The sequence below is a fragment of the Chlamydotis macqueenii genome, chromosome 11 (assembly GCF_036417535.1).
Source record: "Chlamydotis macqueenii isolate bChlMac1 chromosome 11, bChlMac1.mat, whole genome shotgun sequence".
NCBI classification, from domain to species: Eukaryota; Metazoa; Chordata; class Aves; order Otidiformes; family Otididae; genus Chlamydotis; species Chlamydotis macqueenii.
In genome coordinates, this window is record NC_141566.1 from 22,448,200 (window position 1) to 22,473,522 (window position 25,323).

Genomic DNA, 25,323 nt, shown 5'->3' on the forward strand with positions numbered 1-25,323 from the left:
TGAAAAACAACGGTTTGTGGGGAAAATCCTACTGCTGGCAGAAGAAACCAGAAGCCCAGCGGAGGATGGTTCTCTTCTCGCAACCCCTGCCCACCCTGCCGCGAGGGCATTTCTGCCCCAAAAAATTGCCGCAGCTTACCTGCATCTTTTTTGTCTTCTAGCAAAGTGAAACACTGCAAAAAGAAAGAAAAAAGACCAGAAATCATTTTGTTATCTTTGATTTGCACATTCATGGTCTCCTACTACTCCATTTGGGCTGGGTCCCCGCTGCAGCCCCCTCCCTGGGACGCGCTCTGGCTCTGAGGACAGCAGAGCTCTGGCAAAGGATGTGCCCAGCACGTGCCCAGCACCCCGGCTCCCTGCCCACTGGAAGCCATCGGAGGAGGAGCGGCAGCTGGGACCAGGGGCTCTGCATCCCCGGGGCAGGCGAGGGAGCCGGGGAGAGAGGGAGGGCTGGAGAGACTGGGCTTTCTCCCCATCCCCAGAAACATTCCAGGCCAGGTTGGCCGGGGCTCTGAGCAAGCTGATCTGGTTGGAGATGTCCCTGCTCCTGGCAGGGGGTTGGACTGGGTGGGCTTTAACAATCCCTTTCCACCCAAACCAGTCTGTGATTCCATGATTCTGCCAACAGCTTGAAAAGGACACTGCAAAACTGCCAGAGAGAGGACAGGCGGGGAGGCAAGGGCCATAAGATCCACAGCAAGGGATCAAAACAGAGGTCAGGAGGATGCGGTCTGTTCCACGGTGCTGCAGGTGACACCCGTGAGCCACCCACACCCCACGCCCCGCCATCGCGCATCGCACCGGGCCCGCTCCTGCAGCCCCCGCACAGCCCTCTGGAAACAGGGCTTTGCCGCAGGAAACCCGTGGGTCACCTGCCGGCAGGCCAGTGCCCTTGGCTGTCCCCAGCTGCGTCCCACCGTCCCGTCTCCAGCTCAGGTCCCTCACGCGCGCATCCCTCGGCTCCTCGCAGCTGCTGCTCCGCAGCCAGCGGCTCCAGTGCCTTCCCTCCAGAGAAATCCCTGGGGAGAGCGCCCGCCATGGGACAGCAGCTGGAGAAACCGCTCCCAGCCCTTGCAGCCGGGCCCCACCGCTGCCCTCTCCTCCCGGGCAGGCCCCCCGCTCCAGCACCCATGTCCACAGTATCCCAAGGATGAGCAGCATCCTCGCGGTGCGTGCAGCACAACTGCTTTTCTGGGACAAATTCCAGAAGAATCCAGCCTCACACGGGGAGCACCTGCTTTAGGAAGGCGGCTCTGGGTGCTGCCCGTGGCAGCAGGACGGAGCGGGCAGGGACCGGCACGCGTGGGGAGGCTGCAGCGGCTCCTCTGAACTTACGGCGTGAGAAAGAGCTGGAGCAAAGGAAGAGAGATCCCAGGACACCCGGCCCCGCCTCAGGGTGGATTGCCGAAAGAGCCCTTTTCCCCTTGAGCCTCCACCCGGGAATTTTGCCCCAGGGACTCGCAGCCCAGCAAAGCCCTAACCGAGAGCTCCTGGAGTTCCTCCTGCCCCCCGCGCGCACGCTCGTGGGCCCTGCACCCTTTCTCCGCATGCCCCGCAATTCCCACAAGGAAGGAAAAAGCGGTTGTCCACTGACAGGTCACCTGGATGGACAAGGCATAGGGCGGACCCCAGCCCGGCACAGCTCCTGCCCTCCGGCCCGGACCATGTGCTGGGGAAGCCTTGGGAGGCTCCGGGCTGGGGTCCCCAAACACGTCCCCGGGTACCCGCGGGGCTGCACAGATGGCAGCGGACGTGGCCAGGCTGTCATCGCATTGGCGCTCGGGGAGCAGAGCGTACAGTGGTGTCTGCAGGCATGGGAAGCCAACAGTAAAGAAAGGGGAAAAAATGAAAAGCCAAGCTGAAAGCAGGCTGGGCTCTCGCTCCCCGAGCCTCTCCATGCACACAGCACCCGGGCTGGGGACCAGGCCACCAGCATCACATCACATCATCCTGCGGGGACAAAGCCGAGGGAAATGGGATTTACGGAGAGCGGAGCCTCACCGGCACACGGGAGGCGGTGGAGATTTGCATGGAGATGGAGGACCTGGGGGGTCCCGGCGCTGCCCAGGTCCCGAGGCGAGCGCAGGGCCCAGGACTCTCCCCAGGCCCCTGTCCGGGCGCAGGCGAGCCCCTCAGCGCAGCCGCAGCCCCGTCAAGCGGGGCCAGAGGTGCCGGCAGGGATCGCTGCAGGAATGCAGCGGCTGCTGAGCCGACCTTTCCCACGGGCCCCCCGGGACCCCTCTTCCTGCCGGGGCAGCGGGGCTGGGGATGACCCAGAGGGAGAGGGGCTTAACCGCCTCCCCGCTGCCGGGCTCCTCGCGGCAGCGCCAGCCCCAGACCTGCCTGCTGGGCTCTGTGCTCCCCCGACGCCCCAACCCCACTCAGGCCGCGCGCGGGCAACTGGAGAGCATCAGAGCCGATGTTTGGAGAGGGAGGTGATCGCTCTGTCATGGCTGTTACCACAGGCTCTGCAAACATCAGCCCTAGCACCTACTCCTGGCCCTAGCACCTTCTTTCTCCCACAAAACCTTCCGCCAGCCACAGCTCCGTCTCATTTAACCCGGAGGGCGTTAATGCCACGGACAGAGCCCCACACGTTGCTCCCCCTTCAAGAAATTCCTCCGCTGTTCACCCCACAGCTGGCGCCTGTGGGACCCGGGTGGGGAGCAGCCAGGTCCTGTTTGCTGGTGTGGGGGGCTGCTGAGGAACCGAAGTGGAAATACGGTTACAGCAGCGTGCCGACGGAAGAGGAGGAGAGACACGAAGTGTCCACCAGAACACCTTGTGTTGCTGCAAGCAGAGCAACGGGAAGCTTAAAACCAGCAAAGGAAGCCGTGCAGAGAGCACAGCCGCTCCTGAGCTCAGGAAGAAGGCACCTGCGGTATGCAGCAGGAGACCCTTATCACCGTTCTGGGCCTTTGTGATGCACACTCAGCAAGAGCCTCGTGGGCTGAGCTTCCAAGGAAGCACAAGATGCGGCAACATCGTCCTCCAAGCATCGGGCAAGCTCCCGTCCAGGCAGGGTCCCCTGCCCCTCACTGCGGGCCCTGCTCCGAGGGATGCACCGCGTCCCGTACACCTTACCCCTGCTGACACAGGTTTCCTTTTCCCCCGGCAGGTCACCGGTGAGCCAAGGGGCTCGCACCCTCACTCTCCCGGGCTCCTTCTCAGGCAGAGCCCGTCCTGTCCCAGCGGAAAGCCCAGCTATCTCACCCCGAATTCCTTTCGGAGCCTGTAGTCGCCTGGTGTTTCCCTTGCACATTGGTCCCTGGCCACTACACCTCAGTCCCCAGGGGCAGTGGCGGGGACAAAGAGCCCCAGAACCGAGGGACACATTTACTCCAGACCCCGGAATGACTTTTGCCCGCGCTCCATCCCCACACTGCTCCAGCCGTACTGCAAAGGCGTTTTTTCAGCAAGAAGCAGATACAAATATCAGCTTAATTAGTCAAACCGGAGGGACCAGACGGGGAATTATCCTCAGTTGGGGGGCACATGTCCAGGGTGGGGAGAAGACCCAGGCGCTGCCCGGAGCCGGGGGCTCTGGGGAACAGCGAGGGCAGGAGCCATCCCAAAGCTCCCAGCAGCTCCCCACCTCCTCCCCACCACCCAGCTGGGCAGCCAGAGCCTTCCTCAGGCACGAGGACACCAACGCTCCGCGGGTGCTTTTGGCTGTCCGTGGGCAGCGGGGAGCCAGCGCGGGCCAGGCTGGACCCTCCGGGGGCTGCAGCTCTGCGGGGGGGGGGGTGCAGGACGTGGTCCCCGTCTCCCTGTCACCCCGAGCATGACGGCAATGACAATGTGCGGCTCACGGGGGGTTAACAGGGACGTGCTAAGCTCTCTGGAGACAGCAGGGACAAGACAGCAGCTAATATTATTAATGAATTTCACAAATGTCATTTTTAGACTCAACTATTTTAAGCTTTGCGTTGAAACCCCGGGGGACGAGCGTGCATTCCACATCCGTGTCCCCGCGGCGGATCCGCTCGCCTGACACAGCCCGTGTGCTGCACTGGCTGGAGAGGGGTTTTACTGCTTTTTCCAAGCTGAAACTCCTAAAATCCATACTAAGAATACCTCCAAAATCTACCCGGCACAGCCACCACCGCACGGCACAGCCTGCGGTAGGATAAATCTGACACAACAAACAGAGAGAGGCGTGCGTTATTAAGGCAGCAGAGGAGGAATTAAACCCCAATGAAAAACACCAGATGCCAGGAGAGCTGCTGCTGCAGGAAATTAAAAACCCTGGGCCTCCGGTCTCACTGCTCCTTTGTCATCCTGCTCACAGCTGCCCCATCCCTTCAGGTCGGCGATGCCAGACGCGGGCCCGCTGCCGGGAGCGAGGCGAGCCCAGGATTGCGGGGTGCCCCCAGCCCAGCTCGGCCATGAGCGGCGGGACCCAGCTTGGTGCGCGCAGACCGTGTCTGGGGGACGGCAGCGCCCGTGCACGCGCACAGAGCCCACCGATGACCGGGGTCTAATAACCAGTGCGGCACCCAGGCGGCCCGCGCTCAGCCGGGCGCAGAGCCCTGCCCGGCCTCGGGGCTGCCGGCTGCAGGACACAGGTACCGTTGCTGACGGGAGCGGGCAAGCACGCAGCCCACCCAAAATTAACCTTCCACGTGTGCATGGGGTGCAGGCACGGCATCCCTCCGGAGCGGACGTCGGGCACCGCGCGCAAGCCCCAGCCTCCCCCACCGTCCCTTCCGGCGGCTTCTCCTGAAATTAGGAGGGTGTGGAAAGCGGGACAGCATAGAAACGGAGGGTTCCTTACCTTGGCTCTCTTGAAGCAAGCCCAGAAGAAATCGAGCAGGGGCATGGTGGGCCGGGCGGGGGGCAGGCGCAGCCCCCTAGACGGCGGGGCTGCCCGCAGCCCCCGGCAGAGCCCCGCGCAGCAGCCCCATGGCTCTGCCTGCGGCGCGCAGGGCTGCAAGCAGCGGGAGGGAGGAGGCTGCTGCCGGCGGAGGCGGAGGCGGGCGGCTATTCAAACCCTGCACCGTTATTCCGTTGGTTGCGAACAGGCTTGGACGGCGATTGAAATTCCCCAAAGACTGCGAGTTTTAAACAGCTCCAAGCTTTCCTTCCTGCCTCGAATGCGCCGCGCAGCGCTGCGTTCCCAGGCAGCGGGAAGGGGCGAGGGAAAAGCAACACCCCCGGCGCAGGGAGAGCGCAGCTTGGCTGTCAAAGGCACATGCAGGACGTTGGAAACCCAAACCCCAGGTGGTTTAGATTTTCACTCCAGCAGCCCTCACCAATGCGCTCGCAGAGGGCTCCCGGTGCTGTCCCCTCCGAGGGACAAGCCGTACCCGCGCGGTCACACCGCCGTCCTCGCCGCAATGCCCTCTGCACGCACCGGGGCGGCCCAGCTCACGCGGGCACGGCAGACAGGTAGCCTCACCGTAGAGCAGCGGGCACCGCGCAGCGTGGCCGGCTGTCAGGTGTGACCCCAGCTGGGGGGAAAACAGGGAAAACCGCAGCCCGGTCACCGGGGGTGGCCCAGCCGTGCGCTCTGACTCTGTTCACAGCTCCTTATCTTCCTTCGCAAACATGCATGCAAGCCCAGCGTTTGTTCTCCAGAAGGACCCTAACAAAAGGCAGCACCACGCGCTTTGTGCAAGCCATGCCCTGCACGGCCTGGAGGGGCTCTTGCACGCACAGTCCCACCAGCTGGTGGGTGATTCACGCGATTATCTCACAATAAGCAATGGCAAGTTGAGCGGGGTGATGCCCAGGCTGTGCCACGCTCCCGCAAGAACCGTGCTGGACACCCATGGTGCACGTCCACTGCCCACCCAGGCTGGTGTCCAGCCCCCACGCTCCTGCCCGTGCACAGCCCGGGGCCGTGCGTGTGGACGGCAGGCGGGTGGCATGCGCTGGCGTGCAGGAGCGCAGTGGCTGTGCCCCAGGACACGGCGCCATTTGCAGCGCGATACCCCAGCCATCGGCGTGCAGCAGCTGAGCCCCAGCGCTCCTGAGCAGGAGGGCGGAAGACCGTGACGCAGCAGAGCTGGAGAAGCTGCACCCACCCGGACAAGATGGCGTTGGGCACCGCCACCCCCGCAGCATCCCGCAGACCTGACCCGCACCCAGGCCCCCGATCCGCAGCGCTGCCCCAGCGGCATCAGCACGGCCTCAGTGGGGCACGGTGGTGGCGTCAGCCCAGCTCCAGCTGCCTCCTTCCATCTCTCCCTCGCTCATTCCTCAGCAGGGTTTGGCACCGCTCCCGGGCCTGGCACCAGCCACGGCTCCTCCGCCGTGTCCCCGGCGTTACTGGGCCAGCACAGCGGGGCTGGGGACACGGAGGCACAGCCTAAGCTCTGTGCACTGGCCCCTTTCCCCCTCCTTTAATGGCCTGGGTCTGGGAAGGCAGTCTCACCTCTACGGGACCGCTTGCCCGGGGCCACCTTCCCTGCAAGCGTTTTAGCCGCAGGAGGGTGCACGTAGGAGTTAAAGGCAGCTTTGACAGGCCACTTCAACAGGAGGGACCACGGCGTGGCCGGGCTCTGCCCCGCTGCGCTCCCCGTCCCGTCAGGGGCTCGCCCTCGGCACCGCGCTCTGCTTTGGGGGCAGCATGGGCACAGCCCGCACACCAGGCGCCAAACGAACATCCCAAGGCGGTCACGATAGAGCGATGGAGATGGCTCCATCCTGCCAAGACCAGGGGCGTCCCTGCCAAAGGGGGGCAGCCAGGCAGCGGCACGGGCACCGCACCAGCCTGGCAGAACGGCGCTGCCAGAGAAATGCCCCCCCAGCACCTCGCAGGCGCTGGGAAGTCTTTCTCCCACTTCCTCCAAAAGAAAAAAAAAAAAAAAAGTTAGTGCAAACAGAAGCAAGCTGTCTCCTTCCCGGGGCCCAGGAGACAGACCACAGAGGTTCTGCGTGCTTGTGTAGCTTCTTCCTACCCAGTCATCCCAAAAGCATTCAAGTAATTTTAAGTCTGGGATCCTCCTTCGGCATACCGGGATACCGTCCCGGGCAAGGACACCTCCTGGGGACGGGGTCGCTGCCAGGCAGCCGAGGGCTGTGCACACCAAAGCTCCTGACGCCAGGACGCTGCCTTAGGCGCTTCCCAACGTTTCCAGTGTACCTGCTCCACGGACACAGACAGGGAAAGCAAACGCAGCGGCTATTCATTCGCTCTCTATACGGATGTACGTAGCACTATCACCTTCAGACGCACGTGAGAGCCCATTTTAAACTCGAGTTAATCTTACAGGGCTGATTCCAAGGAAAACGCCGCACGTGCTAAGTTCACCCCATGGTGAACGCCAGCTCTGCCCCATCCCGCTGCCCGCAGTGCCCAGTGCCGGGGCGGACGCCAGGACGCTCACCAGCCAGCCCCAGCACTGCGGCAAACGCCTCGCTGTCTCCATAAAGTCATGGGACAGGGCCAGTGTTTTGGAGGACGGGTACAGGCTCTTCTCACAACGGATCATCCCCCCGAGGATCCCATGCCGCCTCCGGGCAGGCCTGCGGCCAGCGGCTATTCCTGGCCATCCATGAGCTATTGCTGTGGCAGCTGCTGCTCAGCGGCACCCAGGCACGGTGTTAATAACGGCTACAGGAGATGTCCTCGCCGGGAAGGGCAGCCACCGCCGCCGCCCGTACGGCTCCCACGGGCCGGCCCCGCCGCTGCAGGAAAACACGGGGTGCTGAGGAGGCGCGAACGGGGCCGAGCTGCGCAAGCGGCCGCAGCCAGCCCGCAGCGGGCAGTGATTTTCCACTTGCTGCCGCGCGCAGGCATTTCCCCGAGGTCAGGAAGGGAGCAGCTGCTGGCAGAGCCGGCGCTCGCCCTGTTAGCGCAGCGGGAACAGTAACCCTTTTCTTTTAATAACGCCGAATTGCTGGGCGGGTGCTGACGGGGCAGGGCTGGCAGCGCGGGCGGTGAGGGAGGGGTGGAGAAGGCGAAAAACCTGCTGCCCACGGGGAGCGTCACCCGGCAGGCCGCGGGCACCGTGCCCTTCCGAGGCCAGGGCTCGACCTGCGCTGCACCAGCCGTCGCGTGCCCGCGGCGAGGGGCTGCGGGGGCTCTGCCCGGGAGGGTCCGGCACATGGCAGCCCCCGACCGGCGCTCGGGCTGCGACGCCATCCCAGCGCGGACCGAGAGCCCGAGGGTCTCTGCTGGGCTCGGTGCCCGCCAGTACAGGGGCACCCCGACGGCCAGACCCCTCCAGCGCGGCTGGCCCTGCGCCACGGATCAGGAGGGCCCTGCACCCCGCAGCCCCTCAAAGCTCGGCAGAGGCTCAGTCTGCGCGTTTCCCGCGAGGGACGGGCTGGTTTGTAAACACCCCTGCGCGCGCGTTTAGTATACACACAGCAGCCAAACAAACTCCTCAGATGAAAAAACCTTTCAATTTCACTAAACAAGAGCTGACATCACTGAAATACGCAGTCAAGGACGTTTTCGTGGAATTTCTAACGCACAACCCCTTGCTTCGCCTGCGTTTGAGGCCGAGCGGTTTAAGTCCAGGACGCTGCAGTGCCTGGGGCTGTCAATCGGCGTGGGGGAAGCGCGCCAGTTAATACATTTAAAAAGCATGACTGATAGGTACTGTTTTTGAGGTCCTACAGACAAGTTACACAAATGACAATAGACCTGAGTGATGCAGAAGGAAAATGGCTTTTCCTGCAACCCGTACACCTACCTGATTTTAGCCCTATTTAACAAGCGTATTAGGAAAAGAGAGGAACTAACTCTATTTAAAGACAGCGTGTCTGGGAAGAGCCTGCAAAGCTTCCCGTGCTAGACAGAGCTCCAGCAAACCCCGCTGCGACACCATCGTTTTCACATTGGCATCCTGAAGATAAGATGAAATATAACGCAGGCTGCGTTTTTACACAAGAAGAGTGGCATAAGCAGAGCGCTCACGGGGCAGCTTTCCCTTCCCATGGGAATATAACGGAGCTGCTGGAGCCTGGCCGGGACGGTAACCCTGTCCCTAAGGCAGGCGCCAGGCCAGCAGAAGGAATTGCGAGCAGCTCTTATTATTAGCAGTTGCTCCTATGGCAAATGCCTAGGAAAAGCAAGGGCCCGTGCTATCAACAGCCAGAGGATGGCCCGGCTCTGTCCCAGGGGTGAACGCAGAGGGACAGACCCCCGCGCCCGTGCTCCCCACGCCAGCCCCGGCCCAGAAACACAGCTGGGACAGCGGGGGGTTGGGGAGAGCCCCCCTTCGCAGCCAGCCCTCCTGCCCCAGCGCGGCACTGGGAGGGCTGCCACCACGCAAGGGGCACCGGCACACGCACGCACCATTAAATGCCGTTTATTAAACTAGATGTGACCTGCTCATGTGTTTTTGCACGCAGCTCTGGCAACAGCTGCTGTCTGGGGAAGGTCCCAGCCCTAATTCTGGCCGAGGGTCGGGATTAACTCCCGAGAGAGAGGAATCTGTCAGGTGCAGTGCCCTGCTCCCTGCAAACAGTTTTAACCCCGCGTGACGAACCCACACACAGCCTTCTCTCGCTTGCGCAGGGCTCAACCACCCACGCACTAAGTTTACCACACCCCAAATTCAGAGGCAACCCCCGTGCCGCACAGCTTCTCGTGCAGACTGCAGCGCTGGGACAGGGCAGCTCTGCTCGTGGGATGCTGGTCCCGGGACACAGCACTCTCGCTCGCCCCCAGCACGGAGCCAGGAGCGGAATTCCCTGACAGATCCGAGCACCCGTGTGTGCATCCCCGGAGCGGGTGGGAGCACGAGGAGGGCAGGACGCAACGGACATTTAAAACAAGCCAGCATCAGGCACAGCTGCTCTTGGCACCTTTTCAGCCAAAATCTCTGCCACAGCGCTGCCCTCTCTTTAGGTGGTTGGCCGCACGAATGAGGAGAGATGCTTCTTGCTGGGGACAGCAAGCGCCCGTCCTGTGCCCGCAGGCTCCGCAGCCCCAAAGCGCTTCCAGGGCTGGAGGGGAGCCACGCGCTGCAGCCGTCCTTCTTTGGGGACGCTGGGGAAACTTGGAGGCAGCTTCAGAAAACACTTCATGCAAACCCTCACGCACACAAAAGCGTTATTATTTAGCAGCAAATTCTTTGCTTGCCCCGGCCCCCCGCGGCCACAGGGACTGCCAGGCTTGCCCCGGCCAGAGCGCCCTGCCCCGCTGAGCGACGGGCTGGGGGCCCTCTCTCCGAAGTGGATCAGGAGGAGGAAGAGTGAGGATTAAAGAAGCAGGTTTTCTGTCCTGAGGGCTCGGAGGGGCACGACCACCCGCCCTCCTGCCAGCCAGGGAGCTGGCTCTGGGGGCACGGCAAGAGGGTTCAAACCCTCCGGCTTGGAAACGTCCAAGCCCAAACTGTCACAGCCAGGTTACACGTCCCTGAGCAGAGCACAGCGTCAGAACACAGGCACCACTCCTCTCCAAACACAAAGGCGCCTTGAGGCTGATGAGCCTCAGCCAGCTCCTAGCCGCCAGCACCCCTGCCCGCTCCACGCACTCGCCCCGGCGCTCGTTCCCCCGGGACACAGCCTGGGTGCCAGCGCGGGCTGTCCCCGTGCCCAGTGCCGGGCTGTGCTGTCTCGGGCTTCTGTCGCTGCCGCTGCAAGGAATGCAGAAGCCCTGAGAAAGAGAGAGGCAGCAGCCCCATCCCAGCTCTCAACCGCGTGGATTCTTGCTGAGGGGGGACTGAGTTATGGGGAGAGGCAGGTTTAAATAAGCGCATGGTATAAATAATTGCAGCGTTTGTTTGTGAACCCGAGACAGCAACACACAATGCCAGAATAAGACTCGAAAAGAACCAGAAAACACAATCCAAGTGCAATCGAGCAGTTCTTGCTGAGCTCTGAAATTTCCCTTCTGCCTGTTTCTCATAGAAACCGAGCGCTCAGCACAGGCTCCTGCCCTGCCCCGGGCAGCAACGGCGGGAGCGGCACAGAGCAGCCCGGCCGCGGCTCCTCTCCTTCCCCTGCGCCGAGCCAAGCGCCGCGGGCACGGCCACCTCCGAGCAGGAGCAGCACCGGCTGGGATATTGGACACGGGGCACGGGCCCACGGAGGGCCCTAACGTACAACCCAGCACACAGAATAGTAGCCTTAAACTATTAGCTTTGGGGAAAAAAATGCTGAACTCCAGATTTATCCAAATAAAGTGTAATTCCTACCCGCTGAGTTGCATCCAGGAACACGTTTTGAGCGGAAGAGCTGCACTTTCAGCAACGGTTCCCACAGTGTGCAGGAGGACCAAAGGCCAGACCCGCTCACCTGGAGAGCAGCCCCGCCGCGGCTCAGAGCTCTCCGCACCAGCAGCTGCCGGGGGCAGCAGCTCCCCATCACCGCCGGGAACCTGCCTGGGGGCACACGGGAGCATGGACCCCCAGCACCAGCCGCTGCTTCTCCGAGAGGACTGCAGCTGTGCCCATTCCCGCCAGCCCGGAGAGCCCAGGCATCCAGCCCTTCCTGGGGAGGGTCCAGAGAACCGCCTTTCAGCTTTTCCCAGACTGTGAGCTCTGCCTGAGAGCAAGGGCTCGTCTCTGTGGGGAGGAAAACCAGACAAAACCCACCACCCTTCATTTCCAGCCGTGAACGTGCATTTCAGAACATTCGGACACACTAGCTGTAGGGGGTAAAACACAACAAAACAAAAAAATAAAATCCTAAGGAGTGTGTTGGTGAAATTGCAGCTTCCAGCTTCTGGGGGTGCAGAAGGTGCCCCAGAGCTGCTGCCAAGGGACTTCACCTAGCAGCCCAGGTCCTGCCACCCGGTCACGGGTGCTGAGCTGAGGGAGGTGGGACGTTTCCAGCCCTGCTCAGCCTGGTCACATCAAGCACCTTTTGCTGGTGGAGGGTCCTCCTTTCCCTGCAAATAGGCTCTTAAAAAAAAAATGCCCCTTGCTGAATGAAAGTAATCTTGTTCAAAACTGGATGGATCTTTCAGAAGAGCAGAGCAGGTACAGACCCCGCAGCGCAAGCAGGTTGGGCTCGACGGTTCGGGTGTCTTCCCACGCCGGTGATGGCTGAGGCTGGAAGGTCAGAGCTCACCTCTCCGAGGCTGCCTGCAAGCAGTTGTCCTCGCTTAAGAGGGGACACAAAAACCAGACTGCTGCATGCCAGGTTTGCTCGGGTGGAACAGAAAGGCACGGGGAGGAAGATAAGCAGCCAAGCCCAAAGGGACCGCAAGGTCGTGCCGCCCTCTGGTGACCAGCGGGACATTTTGGCCTTCTCCAGCCCAACACCGAGGGCCCTGGCGCACGGACGGACATCAGGTGATGGCCTCACGTCCAGTCAGGGACGGCTGCTAATGGCCATTAATTTATTAGGCCATCTTCCTACCCCGTTCCTGCTCCCTCTGTACCCATGCCTTATTTAGTCCCCTCCAATTTTAAGCAGGGCACACCGAGTCCCGGTAAGCGTGGCTTGGGCAGACTTGTGTCACCAAGGTTGTCACTGAGCCCTTCCATTTGTCTGCCCCATCTTCTTCTAAATCACTGCAAACTCCCAGGCCAGATCGATGCCTCTCTTTGTCCCAGCACCGGCAGGATCCCTATGGAGCGCGTGCTCCAGGAGAGGCTCGGCCAACCGAAGGGGCTGCCTCGCACCCACGCAGCCAGCAGAGCGCCCGTGGGACAGGCCGTTCCTCAGCACTGCGGAAGGACAGCACGCACAGTGCTTTTGATCCACACATACGACTGCCCACATGCCTTTCAGTGAGTTTTAATTTATAAATCCTAAAGTTAAAGCAAATAAATTCTTTTCATTGGTATTAAATAGATCCAAATTAAATTCAAACACGTACAACTGCAGTTGATGAAGAACATTAAGAAAATCTTAGTAGGAAAGAAAGCCTGGTTCATGCATCAGAAAATCATCTGCTTTCTAGACAGAAAAGTTAAAACACTTCATTCAAGGCAGGACATCTGCTTTTCTCCTTCCTGCCCTTCCCCTAGCCAGCTTTAAACAAGACAGAAGATACTTTTTTCCCCCCTGTGGAAAGCATGACAATGGAGTTATCGCATACGTTTTCGTAACAGATTACAAACGTGTGTTGCGGTTACAAGGATGACTCACCTGCACGCACTTCTGGAGCTATGCACTCTGTAACCGGCCAAACAAGACGAAGTACCATCCGACGCACAGGCGCGCTCAACGCTCTCACGCAACACCATTATTTTAAAGGAGTAGCATCAATATGAATTCTAGGCAGCCTGCAAATATCAAATAAGCTCAAGGTATTTTCCTTGCCTAAAGCTGAAATTTTTCAATGGTGCTTTAACGTGCCCATATCTAGTTTGCTTTGGGAGCCACCTGTTCGCTGAGGGGCAAACCGATTTGATAAAAGCGGTGGCTCCACAGAACATCACAGTTTGGCTGAGGAACAAATTCATTTTGGCTTCTTCATTTTTTGCAGTCACATAAAACAGTCAATCTTCAATCAATCAATCTGGTGCTCACCACTTGCTCTCTCTGCCTTTCCAAGCAATTACACACTACTTACAAGAAGGGCCATGTTTTCCAATAGATCATCTTCAGGTTGAAAGGCCAAGCCACTCTTAGTGGAGCTCTTCCAGAGCCGATTATAACAGTGTGGTGGGCAGTTACCTTTGAGAAGACATACTGCACATTTGTAAGGGAACTGGCATCAAGCACGTATCACTCACAGGAAGCTGAGAGCAGAAAGGGGAAGGAGGCAATGAGCTCCAGCAACCAGATCCCCTGGCCAAGGACATTGGTGACCTCTACTCTCTGCTAGAGGAAGCCATTAAAAACCCACCGTACGTAAGACACGTAACTGTTCAGATGGAGGCATGAAAACTCCGGAAATCTAGTTTCCTACCTGCATCCTGCCAGCTAAAACTTTAGGGCCAGTTACATCTTCAGAGATACAAATCCACTTAATTTCACAGCTTTAGAAAATGATGGCTTCCATATTAAAGGAGGATTGCCACGCATCAAAAAAACAAACAAAAAAGTCACACGTTCACCAGATAACCAGTACAGTGCTCCTACGCGTTCAGATTAAAAACACCTCTTGACTAAAATCTTCAGTGACTAATTGAAAAGTAAATCTAGTTAACACAAAAACAATTTTCTTCTCTCCTGTATAAGCCAACAGCAATGATACAGAACAGACCATCATGAGACTTACAGCTAAGTCAAAAATAATCAGGGAAAAACCTGGGATGTTAATTCCTCTTAAAAATAATTTTCCTTCTTTTAAAAAAGATACTGGAGCAAATAAACACTACTCCAATTATCTTTCAGATATAAAATCAGCTTAAGTCCCAAGACACTACAGAGACAGAATTCCAAAGATTTATCTGAAAGCATGGTTAAATTCTGCTGCAGCAGGAAATAGATTTGCCTCAGAGTCCCCCTGTAGCCATCAACAGCTTTACTACCTACTTCCCTTGAATATTTCTTCTCAGCTTCATAAAGCTAAACTACTGTTTAAATGAACGGAAAACTGCGTACGTAAAAGAAAACTCACATTCCATACCAGTAATAATTTAATGAAGGTTTAAAAATTCCCCGATTCCATTGTAAACCCACATAGACAAAACGCTACAGCTCCTCAGAACAGCCAGGGAGGAAGGCGTACGGGAGGCAGTGAGAGCAGCCGTCAGCGGCACGCGTACTCGTGGGTAACGACTGCGCTGCAGCAAAGCTGTGTCTCTGCTGACAGCAACCAGTTTTTCCTTCCCTCTTCTCCACGCTCCCAGAAACACAAAAATGCACTTTTAATCCGCACATTTAAAATTTCCATCCCAACTACCAAACGCTGACAGTGTTCATAGCAGAAACTGCACTTCTACGTATCGATATAAATTGGGCAATTTACACCTCAGCACGATCCACGTACATTGATTTCAGCTCTATTTGTACTACCGTAGGAAAAAGGAAATATGATGCTCATTTTCAGCAAAAGCGACATTTTAACAGCAGCTGTTTCACCCCCAGGTGTTTCAGAGTTCTCCCCTTGTGTTGCTTACTGAAAATAGTGGCCAACATAATGAGTTTCTGTCCAGTTTTCAAAAAGCAGTTCTCCAGGTCTCAGTCTCTATGCTGAAATACAAACGACACACTTGTACACCCGTAGACAGTTCTCCACACAAGGTACATAGGTGCACCTACAGGAAACTGCAGAAAATGGCCTCCTCCCCTTTTATAAAAAGTAGTAAGCACAAAAAAAACAACCCAAAATCCACCTCTACAAAAGTTCCTCATTGTGAGTACAAAGCAACAATATGCAAATTTACACACATTTACGTTGAAACGCTGCCCGTGTAAACAGCCAAGTGACAAGTCCCATGCCGGCAGTTAGGACTGGAATCCATATCCTACTTCACAGCAGCCACCACCACCTCCATCATTTAGTTTCCTTCCTCCAACCCACTTTAAAAGTTTGGGGCATAAGTCCTGGTGTGGTAGGTTAGCACCCAAACATCTTATGTATCAAAACCTCAACTCACTTCACACAATTTTTTTTTTTAAACATATACATACACTTGACTTGGTACTCTCCAGACAATTTTCCATTCTCAATATGCAGAGTGATAGCCAAGTCCCTGTTGCAAACCGGTTCTGACTGTCTCTCCAGGACTTGTAACTCTCATCTACGGTCACATGAAGAGACTCATAATATCAAGTGTAAACACAATCCCTCTCACGAGGTACCTGGAGTAGTCGGTGTAACTACAGCGTTGAAGGCATTTGGCTGAAACGCTCTTTCATGACATAAGAAGGGATGAAACAAATGTACAATCCACGAACACGAGCAAAGGCTGTGCCCTCCCACCAGCTCCAATCCACTGCAAAATGGACCTGACTTATTTTTTGCTGAAATTGAGTTTCCAAGTGAAAGCTCACGGTCCTATGACGCACTTCATGTACGTTTCACCACTCTGCAAGTGAATGAAGTCAAACACATTTCTCCCCTACTCAACAAAGAACAGCAATGAAGTTCTATGATTTCATAAGGCATATTCATCTTCAGTGCGAATCCAAGCACAAGCAAGAATTCTGCAAGTCGTGTGATCCTATAACTTCATGTTCATCTACCCAGCGTCTTGAAATTCCAGGATCTCCCGCTCTGCTCCTCAGGTGGAATAATCCCTGTCACAGTGGGCATTTTTAACACAACTGAAGAGCAGGGCTAAATAAAAAAAACCCTCAGCAGTTGGACCTCTGTATCTTTCAAAGAGAGGGACACACAAATGATCAATTTTTTGCAGTTCTCTGGCTTTATCCCATGACCTGCCTTTTTACAATATCTATATATATATATAAATTAGAAAGAGATAAAGCCGACGATTAACTGCAGTGTTCATGAAAAAACTCCAGTCCATGTTACACAGTCTCTTCCGATCTGAGATCACTGAGGTGTAAAGGTGAGAATCATCCAACTGATAACGAAGTAGAAGAGGAAGATGGGGTACACAACAAGAGCTTTGCGGTTCGGAGGCTGACTGTCTGCCAGGAAAGCTGTAGATGCTGGCGAAAAAGAAAAATACTTGAAATGTGAGCAGCATAAAACAAAACATCTATGATCCACCGCAGATGTTAACAATTTTGAATTAGGATCTGCATTGCAAATGCACAGAAAACAGTAATCCATTGCTCAATACCAATGGTCTAGAGTCACCGATTAAAACCTCATCGTAGGGAGATAAATGCCGATTAACATTCTGTAGCAAGAGTCAGACTTACAGATTAAGAACAGAAGAAATAATGCAAATACATCTGTATCAAATTAGCATTTTCTAATAGTATTTCTACAATAGATCACAAAATAAAATGCCCAGTAGCCTCACATGGGATTTAATATTAAATTATCTTCCTTCTGCCAGAGGCAATTTGCATCCGACTACGACAATCACCAGGAGCGTAAGCAGAGGCTGAATCTCTGCCAACACAAGGACTGGAAGAACTACTCCTACAATACTTCAGCAGCCTAGGAAACACCTTAGAACCACAGTATCCACTGGCTTTACCCAACAGAACGCGTGCAGATCTATCTCCTCAAGCACCGCGCTGCTCAGCGCGCACGACAGCGTTACAACGCACAAAGGTACTCACCGAACGTTGACCAAGCAAACATAGCTACTACTACAATAAGACGTATGATGAAGCTGACAGTCCCAGAACCTGCCAGCAGCACCAGCCTGCACACCACCATTCCCACTGTCAGGGGCAGGACGCAGTAACCCAGCACGCACAGGCTCTGAAAAAAAGATCTGGGAAGGAGAGACGGAAACGGGAAAGAGTCATCAAACAAAAGCACTGCAGAAACTCCATGCGCGGGGGCATTTTAACTGCTACCAAACAAACCAGCACTCACATAGTTCCTCCAAGCAGCTTCGAGTTTAGGGTGATGACAACCGCACCAAACCAGATGATGACAAAGACCTCAGCAAACTGGGGCCCTCCGTCGTCTTTGCTGTCTGCTGATCCGCCCTGAAGCATCCTGTTGTAGGGAGGAGATAAAAGGGAGTCACTCGACGGCCGAGTTTTCCTAGACTTGGAGTAGATGACAGAACAGGAGCCCAAAACATTGATCTCCAGTTAGGCTGCAGACCAAGCATTTTTCATCTGTTTTCTCATTTTTTAGTAGCATCCTCAATTTTGTGTAGGAAAGGAAAACAGTTCTGACTCAACTGAGGGCATTTCAGTCTGTTTGTTTACCTGTTTTGAGACCTGTGTAAGCATACAGAGGAGAATAAAACCAGAGACAACAGGCTAAAAGATGAAAACCAAAGGTTTTGGCCTGCAGGCTAGGGTTCAAAGTAATCAGAATCAAGGGTAACATGAACGTGATTCCTTTCAGTAAAATCATTCTTAAGACAGGGGACTAGGACGAGTTCACCCTTAAATCCTAACGTAACAAAATCTAAACAGGCAGTGTTTGCAGAAGACCAGAGAGCATCAGATGAACTCGATTAACATACGTAATCAGAAATTTTAATTTTCTCATTTCTCCAGTGTAAAAGACCATAACAACCCAAATCCACCCGCTGTAAGTACTTACAGTGCAAGTGAGACACAGAGCACCAAAGGGCCCCAAAGGTCCCCTGCAGGTAATGGAAAAAATAAAATCATAAATATCATAGAATGATGCTCAGTTTCATTTACCTGCGAGTAACAAAGTACCTTTTCCAGCTCTCGATGTATGATTTTCCACATGATACTTCCTTACAATTTTCTAATTTAGCATCTTACACCACATTCTATAATATAATTTATTCAAAACCTGCCAACTGCTAAACCCATCTGTTCTACGTAGTCTGGCACACGTTCCACTTTTAAAGAGCTTTGGTAACACTCTGACTTCTCATGTTTGCTGTTCAGCATTCTACAACAACAGAAAGAACACAGAACAGACACTTCTGGATCCCTGTTTCACTGAACCCTTCCTTCTCCCCTGCAGGCAAAACATCGTTTGAAGAGCTTGAAAACCTTTTACGTACAGTCTCTGAGGAGCGCACTACTCTTCTTCGGATACATGACATGGACAAATTTCTTCCCAACGGCCTTCAGATCTCTCATCTGAAACAAAGAAGAAATGCTTCAATTTATCCTTTCATACAAATTACAGTTAACAACGAAAAGCAGAAAGACAGAAGGAGTACTGATGACAAGTCAAGACAGGATCTAACCCAAAAATTTCTGTAGCATCTCTGCAACAAAGAATGCCTACTTCTTCTACACTCCTCAACAACCACAATGTTATATGCTCTAATAATACCCAATTAAGAAGGGTAACTTGTTTGCTCCTCTAGGAAAAGAAAACTAATGAAAAATCCTATTAGGCGAGTTTTCTCCCAAGCTCCATCTGAGGCCTTTGCCCTTGCAAGATTTTGAGACCACGGAGAAACTCTGGGGCTGTAATTCAGCTATTTTTTTGACACACAAGAACTCAAGATATCAGCAAAACACGTGTTTTACCACAGATGCAGGCACAGACTCACAATAGTATCCTTAACAGGCTCGTCCAGTGTGGAGAAGTCTTCGTCGGGAGAGCGAGATCCAACAGGAACAGTAATCTCCCCTTCCACTGGAATATCTTGTGATATGGACACATCTGCGAGACCTGCAAACTAGAAGTTTTTAAAAAACTTTTAGAAAGAAAGAAATGCAAACCAGCTCATTATCACTTCACGTGTTTTTCAGCTGGGTTTAGGATGAAAACAACTGCTCAGAATTCAAAGGTACAACACTTGATAACACGGTCGACACTGGAGCCCAGCCGCTGTCTGCCTGATTAAACAGCTCACAGTCTGAAGAGGTGGGCATAAGCAAAGCATTTCTGTTTGCTTCAGTAACTGCCGATAGCCTGGCTTTTGTTCTCTGTTTAGCCAACAATAACTAATGAAAGTAAAAATAAGAAGCTTGTCTGGGTTTTTAAAGCAACGTAATGCCTGACAGCTGTACGGCCGCACCAGCGCACCCGAGTACGCCGTCCTTCACGGGAACCCCTCACCAGAAACCGCACAGCACCCCCGGCCCGCGCACCACGGGGCTGCCGAGTGCCGACCGCTAACGCGGCTGGTCTCCCCGCACAAGCGGAAGGGCAACGTACGCGAACAGAGCGCGACCCGAGCAGTTCCACGGCCAGCCCCGGGGCAGGGGAGCCGCAGGCAGGGAGCGGCAGGAGGCCGGCGGCCCGCTGCCTGGCTTTCCGTTTGGCTAGCAGCCGCCAGGCCCTGCTCCCCCCCGCACCCGAGCGGGGGCCGAGCGCCGCCAGCCCGGCCACAGCGCGTACCGCGTACCGCGGCCCCCGGCGCCCACGGCGTCCGAGCTCCCCTGGGGCCCTCCCCTGCTCGGCAAAGGCAGGCGCTGGATGGGCCGCAGCCGAGCTCGACCGCCCCGCCCGCGGCCCCCGCCGCCCCGCTCACCAAAGGCCCCCCGGCGCCGCTCCCCTCCGCCGCCGCCATCTTGGCTGCCCCGGCGACGTGGAGGCCGCGCCTGCGTCATCACAGCGCGCCGCGACCGCTGCCGGGTCACGCGCCGCTGGGGCGTCCATGGCAACGCGGGCCGGCGCCTCGCGCCGCCCTCCGCGCCCCGCCCCGCCGGCAGGGGGCGCCCTGGCCGCGCGCGGCCGGCGCGGTGACACCCCCGCAGCCCCCCCCGCCCGGGCCCAGGGGCTGCCCGCGGCCGGCCCCGCAGAACTACAAGTCCCGGCGGCGGCGGGGCGGCCGGAAGCGGGGGTCGTGCGGGGCAGGGGTCGCCTCAACCGAGCGGCCCGGCCCGCAGCAGCACGGCGCTCAGGCCGGCCCCGCGCAGGCCGGTGTAGGCCCCGCCCGCCCGAGCCTCCCGGGGCAGGGCCGGGGGCGGTGCCCGGCGGGGCGGGCCGGGGCGGTGGCATGGCCGCGGCGCGGGGCGGAGGGAGGGGGCCGCAGCCGCAGCCGTAGCTGTGACCGCCCCGCAGCGCGGCGGTGCCGGCGGCGGGAGGAGCGGCCGCCGCGGAGCCATGGGGCACCCGCCGCTGGAGTTCAGCGACTGCTACCTGGACAGCCCCGACTTCCGAGAGCGGCTGAAGTGCTACGAGCAGGAGCTGGAGCGGACCAACAAGTTCATCAAGGAGGTGATCAAGGACGGCAACGCGCTCATCGCCGCCATACGGGGTGAGCGGGGCGGGGCGGGCCGGGGGCACGGCGGCCTCCAGCCCGGGAGGGGCGGGAGGGGGCCGGGGGCCGCGTACCTCCCCGCACCGGCGGCGCGGGCGACGTCGCCGTTTGCAGCGGCTCCTCCGGGGCCGCCCCGGGAGCGGCCGGTGCCTCCTTGCCCCGGGCCGAACGGGGTTTCTCCTCGACCGCCTCCCGAAAGCCCACCTTCGCCTTGGCTCCCGCAGAGCCCCGTGGCCCCGCACCCCGGCGCTCGGCGGCTGCCTCGGTCGCTGGCATCGCGGGCCGCAGCCGGTCCTGCGCGGGGACCGGTCGGGCTCCGGCGTCCCGGCGAGCAGGGCTGGCAGCGGCTGCGAGCCCGCGGACCTTGGAGGATGGTCCGTGTTTGGGGACGATGCCCGACTGTTCCGCTTCGCCGAAGAGCGAGCGGAGCGTGGCCGGGGCAGCGCCGGCCACCTCGTCACCCAGCCCTGCTCCCCGGGGCTGGCCGGCTGCGAGGATGCGGGCTGCGTCCAGAAAGGGTCTTTGGTCCTTTTGCTGTTTTATTTATTTATTTTTTAGCAATGATGAAATTTTTTTGCAGTTAAATGTCGGTTTCAGTGTTGACTTGAAGGGAGTCGCTTGTTCAGAAGTACTGGCCGAGACCATGGGAGGTACCTGGTGGTGTCATCTGAAACCACCCGTCCTGCATGTTTAGCGCTGTACCGACCTGACCTTCTGCTTAGAATTTATTTTTTCTCGAAGAGCTGTGGATGCACTTTTCCTGTGTTGTCTCTCGCATCTTCTCCACACGTGAATGTGCGCACAAACCTGGCCAGATGCATGGGACAGCACAGCAGCTGAGTGCTGCGCTTGCGTCAGGCCAAGTGAAGGCAAATTAAAAAAATCAATGGGGCAGACTCTGATCATACGCCGTTTCTTTTGCCAGCTGGTTGGTTTTTAGTTGATATTAATAGGTTTAGCTGCTGGCCTTTTGTTAAGAATAATTCAGAGCTTCCTTGTTATCAAGGCCATGACTGGAATAGCCTGTGTTTGCCCATCTGGAAAACAGTGAAGACAAAAGCTAGTATGACTGAAACAGCAGACATCACAGGGCTGTGAGACGCTCAAACGCACTACAAAAAAAAAAAAAAATCTCTGCTTGGTCCAGGGGAAAAAAACAAACAAAATTAAAGCCAAAGGGATTTTAACGAGCCTGCTTGTTAAGGTAAATATTTTGCTTTTTCTTCTTTGCTTTGGTCAAAACCGTTTTTCCCTTTTTAGTGTTTGTAAGCCCTAATGCTGCACTCGGAGTGGGGATGTGAGGGGATTTTGCTGGGTCAGCAGACTTGTCCCAGTGAGGCTGGCGAAAGAGGAAGGAGAGAAGTAGAGGAAACTGAGTACAGCCAGACAGCACAGATAACCCCCAGAACTGAGGAAACCCTAAATTTTTTTTGTCTGAAATGCTGTGGGGGCATTTTTGTGCTGTTTTCTTTTTTAAGAGTGCAGCTGAACCAGCAGGCAGGGGGTGGCCTGGCAGAGCAGGCTGCTGGGCACGGCTGGGGAGCGCGCTGGGGCCGATACCCGCCTGCGCTTCCATCTGCTCCCAGGGATTCACCCCCTCCTGTTCAGTTAACAGGTACGTTAAAAAAAAATAAAGATTCTAGGCCTTCCTCTCTGAATCCTGTCCGTGTGGGACAGCGGGTAGGAATTTGGGGCTCCTCGCTCTCCGTTGCCTGGACACGTTGGGCTGGTGGCTGGTCCATCCCGCTTCGCACGCGGTGAGTGATGGCTGACATCTCGTTTCTGCCCCTTGGCAGTGCTGTGGGATGGGTCTGTCCCTCAGCAGCTGGGAAGCAAAGGTGATGAGTCTCACTGGAAGAGAGAGTGAGATCTCTTCGTCAAGGGTAAAGGGTTAATTACGATGATTGTTCTGATTGGGCCTGTTACCTGTCCAGAGGTCCTGTCCTCTGCCTTCCCCTCTTGGTTAAACCCTTGGCCAAACTGTTCCGAGGTATCGACTCACTGCGCTGGGTACAGACCTCTGGTGGCCTTGCAGATGGATGTATTGTCTGTGTGCTTGCTCGTTAATTAAGGAATAAACTCCAGCATAAGACTTAAAGCAAACCAATCCCCCGTTTTGCTCAGACTTGTAGAAGCGTCAAACACCTGCTGTCTCCAGCTGGCGGGCTCTTCAGCCTGACAGGGTGATGGAAGCTGCTGAACAAAGGGCTGGGGTGCAGCACGGTCTGGATGCAAACGCATGCATCCGCGTGAATTATGCAAGCGCAGAAACGCTCGTGCAGGCTACCAAGAAAAGAAACACAGGTCCTCACTGCGGGAAAACAGGGTCTGCTGGGCTTTCCATGATCTGCCGTAAACACACTCCACAGTTAGACTCAAAAACCCGAGGCTGCCCAAAGTTGTCTTTTATTTTCCATTTGCCAATAGGGGAAAAAGTGAGCGTGGCTTTACGTGGCGTTCTGCAGAACCTTCATGTGCTGGGTGAGCCGAGTGGTTTTGAGTTGTCTGTGATACAGGGAGCACGTGTTTTGTTCTCTTCTTCATTGCCGGTAGTGTTCCTGGTGAAAGTGTCCGGCCCACTAAGGTTGCCTCAGCCTACCTGCTGGGTAGTAAAAAGAGGAGTGTTCCAGCAGAGTCTCTAGAAGCTAAAAAAAGAAAAAAAAAACCCACTTGGTATTGCTTTATTATGTCAGCAGCACGAGTTAGGCATCCAATGTCTAATAAGTGCTACTTTAGTGACTTCTACTTGGAGATTTTTTTGATGTCTTCTGATTTTTTTGTAGCCTTTTTACTGGTGGATCAATTCACCGTGGTCATATTTGTAGCAAATTAATACGTGAACTTGAGTGCGAATTTTGTAAATAAGTAATTCAAGTACCATGGAGTTGTAAACGCGTAGCATTAAATGCTCCCAGTGGTACACGTCTAGCTGGTGGGTGCACTGTTTTAATTAAATGGATCGCTTGTTTCACAAATGCGCGTGCTCCCTTCCATTTCCCGGTTTACACCTGTCCGCTCCGGCCCAGCCGTGCCATGGTCAGTGATGGCGAGCGGTGAATCGCTGCCACTGTAACCTGGCTGTGATGTCCTGCAGGAGCAATTTTAGGGCAGCCACGTCTTCACTCCAGACTTGTTTATGGTGTTTGTACCCAGCGGTCTCGAGGCTCGCTGAGACCTGGGCCCTTCCTCGGAGGAGAATTCCTGTTGATCTGGATGAAGCGTCGTTTAATCTCCTTCCCTACGTGATTCCCACGTGTGGCGTGCGCATGCGGTGCAGATGCCCGGTGCTTTCTCTAGGAGACGCGTGAAGGCTCATGGGTGCCCACCCGCTATCCAGAGAGGAGGAGAGATGAGTCCCCCCTTCCCATGGGAGATGCCGTGGCTTGGAGATCTGCCGGCGAGTCCATCTGTTGACAGGGCTCAGGAGCATTGCTCCTGCCAGCCACTGAGCCAAAAGTGCCACTCCTGAGTTCCCAGATGGGGAGACAAGGGCAGCGGGGACCAGCAGCAGGGGGACTTGGGCCTTGGTAAGGAAATTCGTCTGCTTCTGACGTGGTGCTCCTCTGCAGGAGTCTGCTGACTTCAGCTTCCCTTCACATTTCTAAAGAAAAGCTGAACTTCCTTTCCCCATCTTGGGGAGAGGCTGGAACCACGACTGGGCCGCGGGGCGAGTGCTTTCCCAGGCAAAAGGGCTTCCCTGCCTCTGGCTCCTCTGCAGGGAGAGGCAGGAGGGAGTGCTCTGCCCGGCGCGGTTGTCCAGGGGCCAGCTCTGGAAGCCGTCCCTGGAAAGCCCTGCCTCTGCTGGGTTTGCAGCAGGGCAGAGCCAGGAGCAGCTCCTGCGCGGGGTGGGGAGCAGGCTGAAGGAGGGCTTCCAGCAGCAGCCAGGGCTTGTGCTGCTCCAGAGCACGTGCATCGGAGGAGCCTTGTCTGGGGGCTGCAGAAAGCCCCTCACCAGCTGACCCAGCCCGCATGAACGGAAGGCATGTGCTCGCCGTGGTCGTCGTGCTGTCCTGCTCTGCGGAGGAGGAAGGCAGCAAGGGCACTTCGGCTCCCCTTGGTCTGCTACGTGCCTCAGTTTCCCCATCTGCGCAGCAGATAGTGCTTCAGGGCTCTGTCTGAAGCCAGGGGCTGTTACACAAATGAGGGGTGCTTTAAACTCCTCTTGCCTTTCATGGGCTTGAGAGAAACTGGTTCCACCCCATCCACCCGACTCTGACACATTACCAGCTGAAATAATTAAAATACCATGGGTAAAGCCCTCCCGAGTGCTGTGCAGCTCCCCGTGTCCCGACGTGGGTCCTGCAATTCCAGTCACACAGTTGCTGCCTTTAAGTGTGGGATTTTTTCTCTTGCTGACTGACAAACTCCTGACAGTTGACTGTACGTGGGACACGGTGGGATGACTAAGTATAAGGTTGTGCCAAATGAGAAATTAAACTGACTAAAGCAGAGAAAAATATTGTTCATTTGTAATAATCGTGGGTGTGAAAGTCAATGATAGCCAATAAGTTCCTTTGAGACAGAAATGTGAGTTATTTTTGTTGTAAAGCTGGCTACATCCCTTCTTTTTCGTGCCAGGAGTACGCAGAGTCGCTGGCAGTGCCAAGTGACGATGCTGGTGCCATACGTTGCACTGGCAGCGCTGAAGCCTGTCATGGCCTGCCCTGGCTGGGGAGGCAGAGGGGCTGGGAGCCTAGCCTTCCTCCCCGCTGCTGGGGCGGCCAGCCCTGCCTTCGTCTGTGGCGTGGCTCCTCAGTGTTCC

At 56.2% G+C, this 25,323-nt stretch overlaps 3 protein-coding genes across 5 annotated transcripts in view; 1 reads left to right on the forward strand and 2 right to left on the reverse strand.

The window, feature by feature from the left end:
- The window catches only part of STARD8 (StAR related lipid transfer domain containing 8), a 49,227-nt gene extending 44,197 nt beyond the window's left edge, over nucleotides 1-5,030 (reverse strand). The window contains exons 1-2 of the mRNA XM_086756709.1: nucleotides 4,781-5,030; nucleotides 140-173 (exon numbers count right to left, since the gene is read on the reverse strand). Of these exons, the coding sequence (XP_086612835.1) occupies nucleotides 140-173; nucleotides 4,781-4,825 (79 nt within the window). The 5' untranslated portion in view covers nucleotides 4,826-5,030. The remainder of the gene's footprint in view (nucleotides 1-139; nucleotides 174-4,780) is intronic.
- Nucleotides 5,031-14,431: 9,401 nt separating this feature from the next.
- On the reverse strand, nucleotides 14,432-19,898 carry YIPF6 (Yip1 domain family member 6). Of its 2 annotated transcripts, none has more exons than XM_086756719.1 (7): nucleotides 19,830-19,898; nucleotides 18,903-19,024; nucleotides 18,402-18,480; nucleotides 17,963-18,005; nucleotides 17,276-17,401; nucleotides 17,014-17,171; nucleotides 14,432-16,428 (listed from the first exon to the last, which is right to left on the reverse strand). In XM_086756719.1, the coding sequence occupies exons 3-7, from the start codon at nucleotides 18,478-18,480 to the stop codon at nucleotides 16,310-16,312; spliced, it is 525 nt and encodes a 174-aa protein (XP_086612845.1). In that variant the 5' UTR covers nucleotides 18,903-19,024; nucleotides 19,830-19,898; the 3' UTR covers nucleotides 14,432-16,309. The 2 variants fall into 2 exon arrangements, with proteins under 2 accessions (XP_086612845.1, XP_086612844.1); XM_086756718.1 differs by having other exon boundaries at nucleotides 18,903-19,031; nucleotides 19,830-19,878.
- A 386-nt stretch (nucleotides 19,899-20,284) lies between these two features.
- Nucleotides 20,285-25,323, forward strand: part of OPHN1 (oligophrenin 1) — a 63,816-nt gene continuing 58,777 nt past the window's right edge. Inside the window, exon 1 of one of the 2 annotated variants that reach the window (XM_086756179.1) lies at nucleotides 20,285-20,558. In XM_086756179.1, coding sequence (XP_086612305.1) covers nucleotides 20,405-20,558 — 154 coding nt within the window. In that variant the 5' untranslated portion in view covers nucleotides 20,285-20,404. The remainder of the gene's footprint in view (nucleotides 20,559-25,323) is intronic. The other variant, XM_086756178.1, reaches the window with a different exon arrangement.